General features: G+C 50.4%; 1 protein-coding gene across 1 annotated transcript in view; it reads right to left on the reverse strand.

Moving 5' to 3' along the window:
- Positions 1 to 11,650: 11,650 nt before the first annotated feature.
- The window catches only part of C8H8orf74 (chromosome 8 C8orf74 homolog), a 17,109-nt gene continuing 15,415 nt past the window's right edge, over positions 11,651 to 13,344 (reverse strand). Inside the window, exon 4 of the mRNA XM_021204206.1 lies at positions 11,651 to 11,993. Within this exon, the coding sequence (XP_021059865.1) occupies positions 11,754 to 11,993 (240 nt within the window). The 3' untranslated portion in view covers positions 11,651 to 11,753. The remainder of the gene's footprint in view (positions 11,994 to 13,344) is intronic.

Consider the following 13,344-nt stretch of genomic DNA (forward strand, 5'->3'; position numbering starts at 1 on the left):
TCTGGTGTGTCTGAAGACAGCGACAGTGTACTCATATACATACAATAAACAAGTCTTAAAAAACTAGTAAAAAATAAGAACAAAAACAAAAAAAGAGTGGGTGGCAAAGTGACATCTGAGACTGTCCTCCGTCCTCCCTTCTGCATGTACTCCTTCTGTATAAGTGTGCACACACATGTGTGTGCGTGCGCACACATACCATCCAGAAGGCTTGCTTACGCCCCTGAGCAAGTATGCTCAGGCTTGATGGGGACATATTTGCATCTATTGGGCAAACGTTCTTGTGCACATGTGCGGAGGTGAGTGTGTGCTGTTGTAAGTGCTGGCCCTTGTTACGCTTGCTCGTTCCTTTATTCAGCCCGGCCATCCCGACCCAAGCACAGGTGTGCCCTACCCAGATGGGGGGGGGGGTTGGTGCTGATGCTTGTAAACCAGATGCATAGCAGGGGGCCGCGTCCTCATAGCTGGCCACAGACTGGTCCTGGGTAGTGGAGGCCAGACCCCCACCCCTTTCCACAGTCTCTGCTCCATTGGCTCTGGGTCTACTTTGATCTTGGAATGAGCCTCCTCCCAAATGGGCAAAGCATCGGGTTCTCAAGCAGCTGGTGGGCTACAAGAGGAAGGAGGGAAATTCCCTGGGAAGCAAGGCGGATGGCCAAGGGCCAAAGTACAGCTCAAGTTTTTTAGCGTGGGAAGCGGATCGGGGTCAAGGTCTTTTTCTCTAGTGTTCTGCCAACCCAGCTCAGCCATTCAATTGCTGTGTGACTTTGGACCAGTTGCATTCCCTTTCTGTGCCTCCCTAAATTAGGAGGCAGAACTCATAGTGTCCTAGTGCTAAAACACCTTAGTTTTCTGAACTGTGGAAAGATCTTTTTAATCCCTCCCTGCTCTGCCCTTGGCCTCTGTATTAGGGTGACCTCTAGGGTTGGTGGTGGTGGTGGTGGTGGTGGTGGTGGTGGTGGTGGTGGTGTTTCTGGGCAAGAGCTCAGCCAGGTGAGGCTTAGGAGCTGCACACAGTTGGACTGGGACCAGAACTGCTGTATCCTGGCCCTGAGTGCAACTCAGTCAGCATCCTGGCTGCCTCCATTGTCCTGGCTGCCACCCAGCCTTCTGTCACCAGGGTATGGCATGAGTCCCCCAGACACCTGGCCTGGCTCCATTCCCACATATCACCGCCCTGGCCCCTATGTCCTGCAAACATTGCCCCGTTTGTCCACATCTGATTATCCATCTCTCCACCAGCCCAGGGCAGCTGAACAGGGTGGGACAAGAGGTCTTGATGGTCTGAATCCTGTCCAAAGGTCCTCCTGCTGGGTGGAACCTGGGGTTCTGCTGCTAGGCACAGTGCCTCTGAGCCCCTGCCCTCTTGGATTCTATCCTGCCTATTCTTGTTACCTTGAGCCTTTCTTTCTTCCAGGCAGCCAGAAGGTTTTAGACAATCTAGGGAGGCAATTATCCACCTTTAAAAACCCTGCTGGCTCAGTTCTGCTAATGAAATGAAGCTTGACCCTCTCTGAGGGTCATTTCCATGAGGTTTCACCTACTTTCTTAGCCTGAGCTGGTGTCCACAGCAATTTTACTAGTAGGATATCCATTACTTCATACCCCATGGCCTTAGCATACGTGGTTTTTGCCTGCAGAGTTGCCCTCCTCCACACCTTCACATAGAACATTCCCAGTCTGTGTCAGGACACTGGTTCAAGCGTTTCCACCTTTGAAAGCATCATCGACATGCCCTCCACTCCCCAGGCCTGCTCTCTCACAGTCCCCACCAGAGATGACTGGCCCCAGTTCCGTGTATTCCAGTCTTTTGCACACGGCAGGATACTGTGTTGTTGATGCCAGCTTTGTATTTGTTTCTTCCCACCAGTTTGGGAATGTGTTTATCTGGAAAGGGCATCACATTGATCTTTGTGGCATGTACAGAGAAGGTGTTCTGTGCTGGTTGCAGAATGGATAACAGCTGCTCAGGCCTGAGAGTCTCATCACTCTGCCTTGGTCCTGAGCTCTGTTCCAGCTTAGGGCTCTGTCCCAGCCCAGGACCCCATCCTAGTCCAGTGGCTTTGCTTCTCTGCACCTGTATTTCTCTCTGCAAAGTGAGATTTCTGGACATCAGAAGTAGCACAGCATCAGCTGGAGTAGCTGGGGAAGATCCATGCTGAGAAATAGATTCCCAGTAATGTCACCCTCTAGTGATCCTGGAAAAATCTAATTCTATTCTGAATTCTGGTACTTCCTAGGCTGAAGCCACACCCTACCCTGGCATCTTGCATGAGCAAAAGTGCTTTGGAATGCTGTCCTCACCAAGGTATGGCCAGGCAGGAAATCTGTGCTACATGGGGACGGACACACATACTCATGCATACACATGCACACACACATATACAGACGTACATGTGTACATGTATCTACATAATACATATACATGCATTATACATATCCACATATGCATATGCACACAGGCACACAGATTATATAGATACACATATATATATGCAATATACATACATATACGCATGCATTACACATGTGTACACGAACACATATACATATAAACACATGCATACACACATATATACACACACATCTACATGCATTTACATATAGACATGCATGCATTATACATATACACATGCATATTCACACAGACTTACACATTATATAGATGTACAATATACATATACATGTAATTTACACACTCATATACACATGTGGATACAGTTGCACATATAAACACATGCACACACACACACACACATTCTCGGGTCACTAAATCTTGTTCTCCCATTGATCCCTTTGGGACAGGGGAGATCCCTATAAGCTCCATATACAGTGATGGATGCTGTCTACTGATATTTCACTATGTTCCTTCTAGATGTTTTTACAGTCAGTCTATGCTCACCCAAAGTCTCTTTAGAACGTTGAGATTCTTGGCTTGGAAATACACTGCCTTATTTCTGAATGGTTCTGGGGACTGAGCTCAGAGCCTTGCACAGGTTGTGGGGTGGAGTGGGGGTGGGGGTGGGGGTCTTTACCACTTAGTTACGTCACAGCTCTTGGAAACTGGCTTTTTTGAGTGTGTGGCACAGGCTGGTCTGGAATTTGTGATCTGCCTGCCTCACCCTCTTCGGTTTATTCCCAGTGTTCCTGGAGCAGGCTGGGAACTTGTTTTTTAAATGAATAAATATGAGCTTGCATGTCTTCCTCATCACTGCCTGTACTTCTGTGGTGAGTGGGCACCCTGTGTTGAACCTTCTGCAGGTTCTTTTCCATGTCACTGCACCCCAGGATGCTCTGGGTCTGCTGAAGGAACTGGAACCGGGTCCCTGTTTCCTCTACCACAGAGCCCTAGCAAGCACAGGGCCTTAACCACCTTTCCCAGCCTTCAGCTGAATCTTCCCACTGGCACAGACTCCTCCAGGAGACTTCCTGAATGGTTCCCACCATCAAGTGGTTCTGGAGTTTTCCTGCCAGGATACAACACAATTGCCAGCAGCAAGTCAGTCTCGTTCAGAAATGCTGGAAAGGCCCGTCTGGGCTCCAGGCTTAGGCCCTAGTGGCTGGGGCTACAGGGATGCCCACTTTCAAGCTTGGACCACTGCCCTGAAGGGAAGTGACTGTGTGGAGCCTTGCAGGGTGAGTCAGTAACTTGGCCCTGATGTCCTGCAGTGCTGGGAATAAGCCTGAGCCAGGATGGCCAGGCTCAGCCTCTGACTTGTACTATCTTGCTTAACATGGAAACCTCTCTTCCTGGGAGGAGGGACCAAGGCCCTGGGGTTCCTGAGCCTGGAGGTGTCTCTGTTTTCTGTAAACCACATGGGGTACTTGTCCTGTGTGCCTCTCTGACGGCTGGATCATGGCTTTGTAGGCTATGATTTTTTTTTTTTTTTTTTTTTTTTTTTTTTTTGTCTCCTAGGCACCTGCAGTAATTTTGGTGGAGGGCAGAGGGCACTTTGGGAAATTGTGTGAGTTAGAAAATAGTTGGTCTTCCAGAGAGGTCCCCTGGACCATGAACTTGGAATATAGAATTCCCCAGTCACAAATCCTGCTCCCCCTAAATCTAGTTCATCACCCAACATTCACGGGCCAATCTCTTCTCCATCCAACATGGGAGCAAGCCAGTGTCATGTGTCTGCTTCCCATAAGTTCAAACATTCCCTCCTGGAGAAAAGAAGGTTCAGAAGGCTCATAAAACTCATAAGAAATATCTAAGGGTTTTGATGCTCTCTTGGGACTTTCACAAGCAGCACATCGTTGCTGTGGGAAAAGAGACACTTCAGAGGTGTAGCTGCCCACAAGTTGTGCGGGAAGCTCCAGTAACACAGCTTTTTAGAGTGGTCACTCATGCTCGGGTGGCCTTTCCAGTGAAAAAGCTACCTCTGAGTCACCCATACCCCTGTACGTCACCCTTTGCCCGTATGTGCCTGCACTCACCGGTTCCAGGAAACTCACTGGTCCACCTAACTTGAAATGGAATCATTTCTTTGGCCGTTCCGTGCTATTTCGATCTGGACTGATTAGAATGTCTCTCCAGAAATCCTCGCAGCACCAGGCAGCTTGCTCAGCGTGTGGCTGCACATACCTCAGGAACTCCTAACCTTCCCTCGAACCTCTCAGCTCCCAGACGTTTCCACCCCTGCTCTCTAGGTCTCTCTTGTTCGGAGTCCTGCTTCTGTGACCAGCATTCCCTCAGCTCTGCAACCTCACGGATGGAGTGGAAGGTATCAGAACTCCCCTGAGATCTCTCTGTAGAGCAGGCTGTGACATTCAGATTGGCTGATTGAGGGAAGGGAGTAGGTGGTCTGGTTTGGTCCCAGCAGATAAAGTATTAACCAAGGAGACAGAGCCAGGATTACTCAACATCTCTGGATCTGGTTTCTCATCCATAAATGGAGGAGACTAAATCAGAGCCTTGCTTAGTAGGCACTCAACGTAAGCCAGAGCTTATTTTTATTCTATGATTTCCCCACGATGCCCATGGGCCCAAACATACACATGCCCCTGGACTGTGCAATGTGGAGCAACACAGTGCCTGTGTGGTCACCATAGGTGTGTCTATCGAAGCCATATGACTACGTGATTGGTAACCAAGTGGGCCACCACTGGAACAACACAGAGGGGCTTTGTGAGTTCCTGGTCTGAGTTCCTTCCATGATATCCTTGGTGTTCCTCCTGTGTTGGGGTTCTAGAGATGTTTCAATAACTGTTCCCCACAGGGCACTGAGGGGAATCTCTGGAAGTGAGTCTTCACAAGGGATTGGTAAGGCAGACTCCCATGCTGTAAACAGCAAACTCCTGGGGAGAGCCTCTGGAGTATCCCAGACATGGGCCAACAGCATGGTTGCCAGAGGCAAATCCTGTCCCCTCTTCATTTTACTCAGCTAGGAGATGGCTGAAGTAGATTTCTACACCCTGAGGATCCCTTCGGCTTTGCTATTTCATAACTCTGAGATTAAAAAAAGGAAATCACCCAGTCTGAAACAAATTAGTGTTAATATCTTCTCCCGAGAGCCCAAGCAGAGTGCTGGAGCTGAGCAGAGAGACCATGCGTGGAGTCCTCCGGTGGCTCCCATTCACAGATTTGCTTGCTCAATTGATTGCTAATTTGCTTCCTCGCTTATCCAGTGTCTGTGCCAGCCTGGCAGATTACAGTTGGCTCGATGTGATTGTCACGCCCTGCACGGAGGGCTGCGTCTGTTTGCCTGCCCCTCTTGAGTCTTGGCTGGCCTGAAACTACTTCAGGAATTGTGATGGTTAATCTGGACTGTCGGCTTCATGAGACTTAGAAACAAACCTCTGGGCATGTCTGGAAAAGGAGTTTCAAGATTACGTGAGTGGAGGTGGGAAGATACTCCCTAAATGTGGATGGTACCATTCCGTGGGCTGGAAGTGAAGAAAAGAGAGGAAGCATGCTGAGTACCAGCAGACCCTCTGTCCTTCTGCTTCTTAAGTGTGGATCCAATACGACCAGCTGCCACATGCCCCTGCTGCTGCTGTGGCTTCTCCGCCATGTTGAACTGTGCCCTCAAACCGTGTGCCAAAATAGACCCTTCCTTAAGTTGCTTTCCTCAGGGCGTTTTGGCACAGTAGCACCAGTAGAAGCAGGGGTTGGGGGTGTTTGCCTCTGAGCCAGGGAAGTGTCTGCTAACTTCTTCCTCCTACTGGAACCCAGCTCCATGCCGTGGGGAAGCCCCAGGGGTAAGAATACAGGCTGCCAGCTAACAGTGTCACCTGGCAAGGCCCACCTTGCCAGCTCTTGAGACCAGCCATACAGAAGTGCCTGCTTTGGCCCCTGTTCACCTGTCCCGGCAGATGTTACAGGGAGCAGAGGCAAGCTGTGCACGTTAACTCTTACTATGCCGTGAAGCCGTGATGCTTGTTGAAAACCGGAGATCTGGAATTGTTTGCCAGGCACCAGTGACAGGGCTGCACTGGTTGTGCACTACACTGGTGGGAACACAAAGTGCAAAACACAGTCAGTGCAGCCCTGTCATACACACACACACACACACACACACACACACACACAGAATCACAAACACATGAGGTTCCCGGTGATCTCAGCCATGCCACTTCCTGTGTGGAGGGCCAACGGAAACGGTATTTCCAGGCTCTGCTTGAAATCTGAACCCCACAGGAAGGACAACCCAAGAGCCCGCTCTGAAATAGTGGTGCCTGGACAGCACAGTCTCATCATGTCTGAGGCTTGGGTCAGCTTTAGAAACCCCGTGGCCCAGATCTCACGGAGCAATAACTGGAAATCATGTTCTTAAAATGTCAGAGCAGAAGGAGTCTTGGGAGAGACATGGGTTCCCCAACTCTTTAGTTCAAGGCTGGGCACTGCCATTGGATGTTGTGCTTCACCCCTTGGGATAGCAAAGAACCTTTCAGACAGTGTCAGGAACTTCTTAGACATTGCTCAGGGGCTCTGTGAGGAGCATCAGCCATCCATGTAAGCGAGGACCTCTGTGTTTGATAGTGAATGGGGTCTGCTATTGGGGTGTAGGTAGGCAAGCTCTGTTCCATCTGTTCTGACCTTTCCTTTTGACTTCATGTGCACACGTTCCAGAGGAGAGGAACTGCAGCTGAGCCTGGATCGTTTGCTACTTCCATGGAGCTTATCTATGGTCTCTGCCATAGGGCCTATGGCTCACTTTGGGAGGGTGGTGGTCTTGGTTACAGGGCCCATCTGTGAGGCTACCAGCGGCCCAGGAGCTGTCACCCAGGCAGCCTAGTGGGAGGTTTGGCTGCTCCTTGCAGAGCTTCACCCTCTATTAGCCAAGTGACTTTGAGCAATCGTCTCACCTGTGAGCCTCAGTTTCCTTATCTGTCCTGGTTGCATCCTTCCCGGCCCTTCCCACTGACCTCAGTCAGATAATGGGTGTGTACGCCTTGGCTCACACAGCCAAACCACTGAGCAACAGGGTGGTGCTTCTCCCAGCGTGGGGGATTAAAGATGTAATCTCTCAGCCAGAGCTCTCCCTTCTCTCTCTCTCTTTCTCACCTTGGACTCTTCCCTCTCTCCCATCTCCCTCTCGTCTCAGTCACAAGCTTGCCTTGGTCCTAAAGTCCTTCCAGTCTCACAACTAAGAGGAAATGCGTCCTGTCCGTTTTAAGCAGCAAAATTTCTAGGTCGATCACCTTGTCTGGTGGTCTGGTAGATGGGTAAGGATGAGGTCTGTTCATTGGTCCAGTTTGGGTCCTGTTCCTCTGTCTGGTCCATTCACTGTGGTCCACAGTAGTGGACTATTTCGACTGGTCCACTTGGGGAATTCTCTCACCCTGTGGGAGGGGGAACCTTGGTGAAGCGCTCCCATGAACATGACAGTGAATGTTCCCCCCCGCAGGGCACGCATGACATTTTTCTGTTTATGTGTAAGACACACCCCAGTGTCGGGCGTACAGTAGGCATTGAACAGCCTTGGCTGTGAACACACTAACACCCAAGATCACACTGATGTGTGTATCTTTTTATGGCTGTTGGGCGGCAGGGCCTGACTAGTTGAGGTTGGCTGCTGGTGGCTGAACTTTGAAGACGATCCCTGGCTGCTGGGCCTGAGCCTTGGTCCTGCTCTCTCCCTTTCCTGGTCTGCCACGGTGTGAACAGCCTCAGGCACCTCCAGGAGTCTTATTTTATCATTGGTTAATTTCCTGCTTTAGAATTCAAGCCTCTCAAAAGTGGGAAAGCTGTCCCTAAGTGTCTGGCAGCAATAAGTGTTCAGTTAATACTGGTGAAGAGTTGAGGGACCACTGACAGCTTCTGGCAGTGTCATCGGTGGAGTCCTGTTCTTTTCCAGTTTCCTGTTTCCAGTTCCTCTTCTAATTCTGCTTCCTGTTCCCGTGGCTATAACTGATAAGGACACCCCCCCCAAACGAGTACTTTTATCATTAGTAAATGCTGAATTCTATATGTGGGGGTTCATATTTGTGTATGTAGGGTAGAATGCATATACCTGTGGAGGTCAGAGGTCAACTTCAGCCTCGGGGCTTCTGTTCTTTTAGTTTGTTTGGTTAGTTGGTTGATTGGCTTGAGACAGGATGTCCACTGTCTTGAAACTTGTCAAGTAGATTAGTCTGGCTGGCCGGGGACCCCTAGGGATCCTCCTGTCTCTGCCTTCTTGGTGTTGAGATTACAAGCCATACTCAGCTTCGTACTGTGCTTGTACAGCAAGGACTTTACTGAGCCACCTACCCCAGCGCTGGGTATTGGACTTTGGTTGAATTTCTGACACCATTCACAATACTGAAGGCATTGGAATGAATCTCCCGGAGGCTCTGCTCTGCCTTAGTTGTGTGGAAGTACAACACAACTAAGCTAGCTGTGCTTTCTGTCGAAGCTGCTATCGGCACAGAACACTCGGCGTCCTTTACCGAGAGGGAAGGTCTTTTGAGTCAGTGATGTCCACTGAGCAGCGTGTAGAAGACCTCTTAGGAACCCACAGAGAGCAAGTCACCCCAGGACTGCCTCATGCTCACTTGCTCCTTGTGTGTCGAATCCCAAGTTCCAGATGGCCTTGAAGTCTTGCTGACCTCCTGAGATGCCTGAGCTGTCTTTAGCAGCTTGGCACTCCCCGAGTTCTGTACCCAAGGATATTGCTGTGACTTTCCTGGTACACCCGACACCCAGTTTGTTCATACTGTGGTATTGCCGTTACCTAGTCACGTCTGGACTAGGTGTGGTGAAAAGTGCCTCTAATTACAGAATTCAAGGGACCGAGGCAGGAGGATTGCCACAAGTCTGAGACCAGCCGAGTCTACATAGGAAGTCCCAGGATAACTAGGGCTACATAAAGTTTCTGACTCAAAACCAATCACGTTTTACCAGGCAGGTTCTTCTTTGATCAAGTCTCTTGCTGCCAAAGGCTCGACTGAAAAGTCAAGTGTCACTGCAAGCAGTGAGGTAAGTGGATGGCTGTGGGTTTATCATGCCACCCCCACCCTGGCCCAGGGCCAAGTCCTTCCGTCCACGTCTGCACCTTCCACACAAGCACCTGGCTCATCTCTCCACCCTTCCCACAGGCTCTGGAGCCTGCTGGCTGGTGGCTTCCCACACCTACAGTGCACAGTGGCTTGGGGACTAAGCAGCTGGCAGGAGGATCAGCCCCTGAGCCTTCTCTGAGCTCCGCCCTAACGGGGAGGAGCCGCCTATCTGTGGTTGCTTGTGTTGGCCTGCTCTTGATAGGCCAGGGAGGCCTCATGGACTATCTACGGAGTGTTCCACTGAGTTATGGAAGGCTTGAGAGGAGAGGCCCAGCACCCCAGTGTCTTCTCAGGTAGACTGAGACCAGGTGAGAGCTCACTCACTGCATGCCGTGAGTGCCCTCCCATCTATTAGCTACTTTTACACAGCAGTGACCAAAATGAGTGCAAAACAACTTTAGGGTTGAAAGGTTTATTTAGCATTTGTGTCCCTCATGACAGGGAAAGCATGGTTGAAGGGCACAGGTCATGGTGACAACAGCACGCTGAAAGACAGATCAGGAGCAGGGACCAGATATCAGGTTTAAACGCCTACCTCTCGGGACATACTTCTGTCACTAGACCCTGCTACCCAAAGGTTCCACAGTTCTTCTAAATAGTGTTACTCCCTGGTCAACAAGGGTTCATAACAGAAGCCTGGCAGGGGCATGTTAGATTCAGATCATAACAATGTCCCCACCAAGGGTATGGTGTCTGAACCTGGGACAAGTAGAGGATTCTCAACCAAGCCTGTCATCTTTTAAAGCCAAGTCTCCTGGCTTCCATTGCCATGGGAACAAGCAGTAAATCAAACCCAGCAGGTGTCACCCTGCACTGTCCCCAACAAAGCAGAATCTGTAACCACTCCATCCTCGGACCCCGACACTGTTCCAGGTTCATACTGGTATGGGCCAGTTCTTTACTCAGGCTCCTCACAGCTTGGCGTATGCGTGAGGCTCAGGGAAGGACCCTCAGTCCACTGTCTGCTTAGTGTCCACCTACCATGCTGGAAAATCCTACTCGGGGCTGCTTCCAGGCAGCTCAGGGTCCATTGCCAGAGTCTAACACCCAAGCCCTCTGTTTGTCCTGATCACAGATCCAGAAAGAACTTGAAAGGAGATCGAGTCTCTCCTTCCCTGAAACCCACCTCACAGATGCAAATCCTGGTGCCTATTTCGCCTGTGAAAGTCAGCCAAGGGTGGGCATGCCTGTTTTCCCCCTGAGTATGACACTTGTAAGGGCAAAGCTTCCAGTGCAGAGCAGTGCAGCTTTCCCTGATGTGATGAAGACATTGGCTCACCATAGGCCGCAGTGAAGAGCACTTGCCCTTGAGATGGTTCATGTCCTTCTCAGTCTCTAGGGACAGAAGAAGGGGATTCTTATCTCATCCCTTCTTCCTTCCATCCATCCCTATTTTTGAGACAGGATTTTCATGTATCCAAGGCTGACCTCCAATTTTCTAGGTAGCCAAGGCTGACCCGGCTCTTCTGATTTCCTGCCTGTGCCTCTCAAATGCCAGGATTGCAGGTGTGCACTACCATGCCCAGTTTACACAGTGCTGGGACTCAAACCCAGGGCCACACGCATGCTGGGCAAGCATCCTACCAACGGAGTGATAGCCCCCTCGCTGCACACCATTCTTTAACACCCCACCTACAGTGTGCCTGAAACTCTGGTGGGAAACCCCCACTCTTTCTGGGTGAGGGAAGGGAGCCCCAGAGAGTTAAAGGATTCTGTCACTGCTTTGTAGACTTGGGACCACAAGAACTACTTTGCAGCATCTGCCCTCTCCAGGCTGGCTTGACTGGTGCTGAGTTGGATGAACCTGCCTGTGCTTAATGGTCTATTCATGCAGGGGGGTAACTGAGCCATTGTCTCCTGTCAAACCAAGCTTCGAGCTTGTGTCTGTCTGCATGGAGGCACAGTGCCTCAGGGAAAGAGTCCAGAGAGAACCCTGAGCACTGGCTCCAGTCCCCTTTCTTAAGTTCTGTCTCTGGTTGGCTGTGAGCAGGTCCTTGACCTTGCCTGCTCTCTCTCCTAGCATCCTCTGGAAGCCCTTCACCACTTGCTGAACATGCAGGGAAGGAGAACCTCAAGGAGAACCTCTAAGGTCCCACTGAAAGAAAGGTCTGGCCTAGCCAATCAGCTACCTTCTCCAATCACACACTGGTTTCCAAGACAGAGACAGCATGGCAGTCACTTTGTTCCTTTTAATCACTAGGAGCCTCTGGTCTATATTGAGCATGCCCCATGTTGCTTTTCTCGTGTATCCTTGAGTGGTAGTCACCAGCCTCCTACTTCTTAGCTTTGGCTTTCTTTCCTTTATTGGCCTTACTAGCCTTGGGAGAGTCCTCTAAGGCTGCTGGGCCAGCAGTGATACAGGGAAGCGGGGGTGGAGGAGCACTGAGACTGAGCATTTTCTTCTGCAGCCTCAGGTCCAGGATGTCAAAGGCTGCCTGGATCTCGTACTGTAGAAGCTCCTGCAGGCACGCGATCTGGATGTGGATGGCCTCACTGACCAGACGCTCCAGAGCCTGCAAGACACACACCAGTGAGCATGCTTGGAGGGCGGCCAAGGCTCATCCTCCTCCTACCAGCTGTGGCTCTTCATGGTGGTGGCCATCTTCTGTAGACACACCTCCTGTCCATCAGCTCTCTCCCTCACTGCAGCTCACTGCTTCCTCCCTTCCCACTGTCAAGTTCAGAGTAACAATCTCCTTGATTGTGTCACTCATCCCTCACGTGCTTCTGGAACATAAGCCAGTGACAACTCATAATTCATGTGGCCATAGTAAGCCCCTCCCTTATACCTCTCAGTTCTAGTCACGTCATTGGAAGGGACAGACAGAGTTTTAGAGAGCAGACTTACCACCGTCCGACTAGCCAGCTATAAGAATGTGATCTCAGTCCCCATTTACCATTGTAACAGGACACACTGTGACCCTTTCACATTCCTGACCCTGCAGTGTCCTGGAGATATGCGAAAGGAGAAGTTGTGCGTGATATCTGGAGGTGATGAAGGATATATTCTGGAGTATGCTGTTGTTTGTAACATGTACTTAAAATCTGGTGTACTGTTCATCCCAGAGTATTCCCTGAACTTTACTTCAATATAAAACTAACGTTCTTCCCCAGCATTAGGTGAAGATTAGACTCCGCAAAGAGGTCTACTTGTCCCGTGGTGATGGGTGTTGACTGCCTCTCTTGGGCTCTCTGCAAGGGAGCCCAAGCTCTGCCAGAGAGCCCCGAGGAAGGTCAGAGGGACCTGAAAGGCATGGTGGAGCAGTGGAGGGTGTGATGGGAGCAGGAGTTGCTATCAGGCAGCCTTTCCTTGGCCTAGCCTACAGACTCCAAGGTATCCTAGAGAAAGGACCCTTAAGGACTGGAGAAAGGCTGTTCTCGAGCTTCCTCAACTCCCACTGGATGTCTGTTGGCTTGTGACTGAGTCAAGGTTGGCCTTGAACTCCTGCTTCCCCTGCGGTCACTTCCTGAGTGCTAGGATGGTAGATGTGCACTCCAAGCCTGACTGCCTGCGTTGGATGTTTTCATGTACTTAAATCGCGTGGTCTTGTCCTGTTCCCATGTGCCAGGACCCTTGGCCCTGGATGAGTGTTATCCAACCTGCTGGGTTATTATTATTTTAGCAATTTCTCATACATAGTTTTGAACTTTAAAGGAATACTTACTTCTTTGGCTGACAAATCAGAAGCCCAAACTAACCAAACAAACAATGGGACCCTTCACAACAAACTTGCAATTAGCTCTCCTGCTGTGCCTGTGTATATAGTCCCTCTGTTTCTCTGTCTCTCTGTCTATCTCTGCCTGTTTATCTTTCTTGTTCTCTCTCCTCTCCTCTCCTCTCCTCTCCTCTCCTCTCCTCTCCTC

Source organism: Mus pahari, chromosome 8 (assembly GCF_900095145.1).
Source record: "Mus pahari chromosome 8, PAHARI_EIJ_v1.1, whole genome shotgun sequence".
In the NCBI taxonomy this organism is placed as follows: Eukaryota; Metazoa; Chordata; class Mammalia; order Rodentia; family Muridae; genus Mus; species Mus pahari.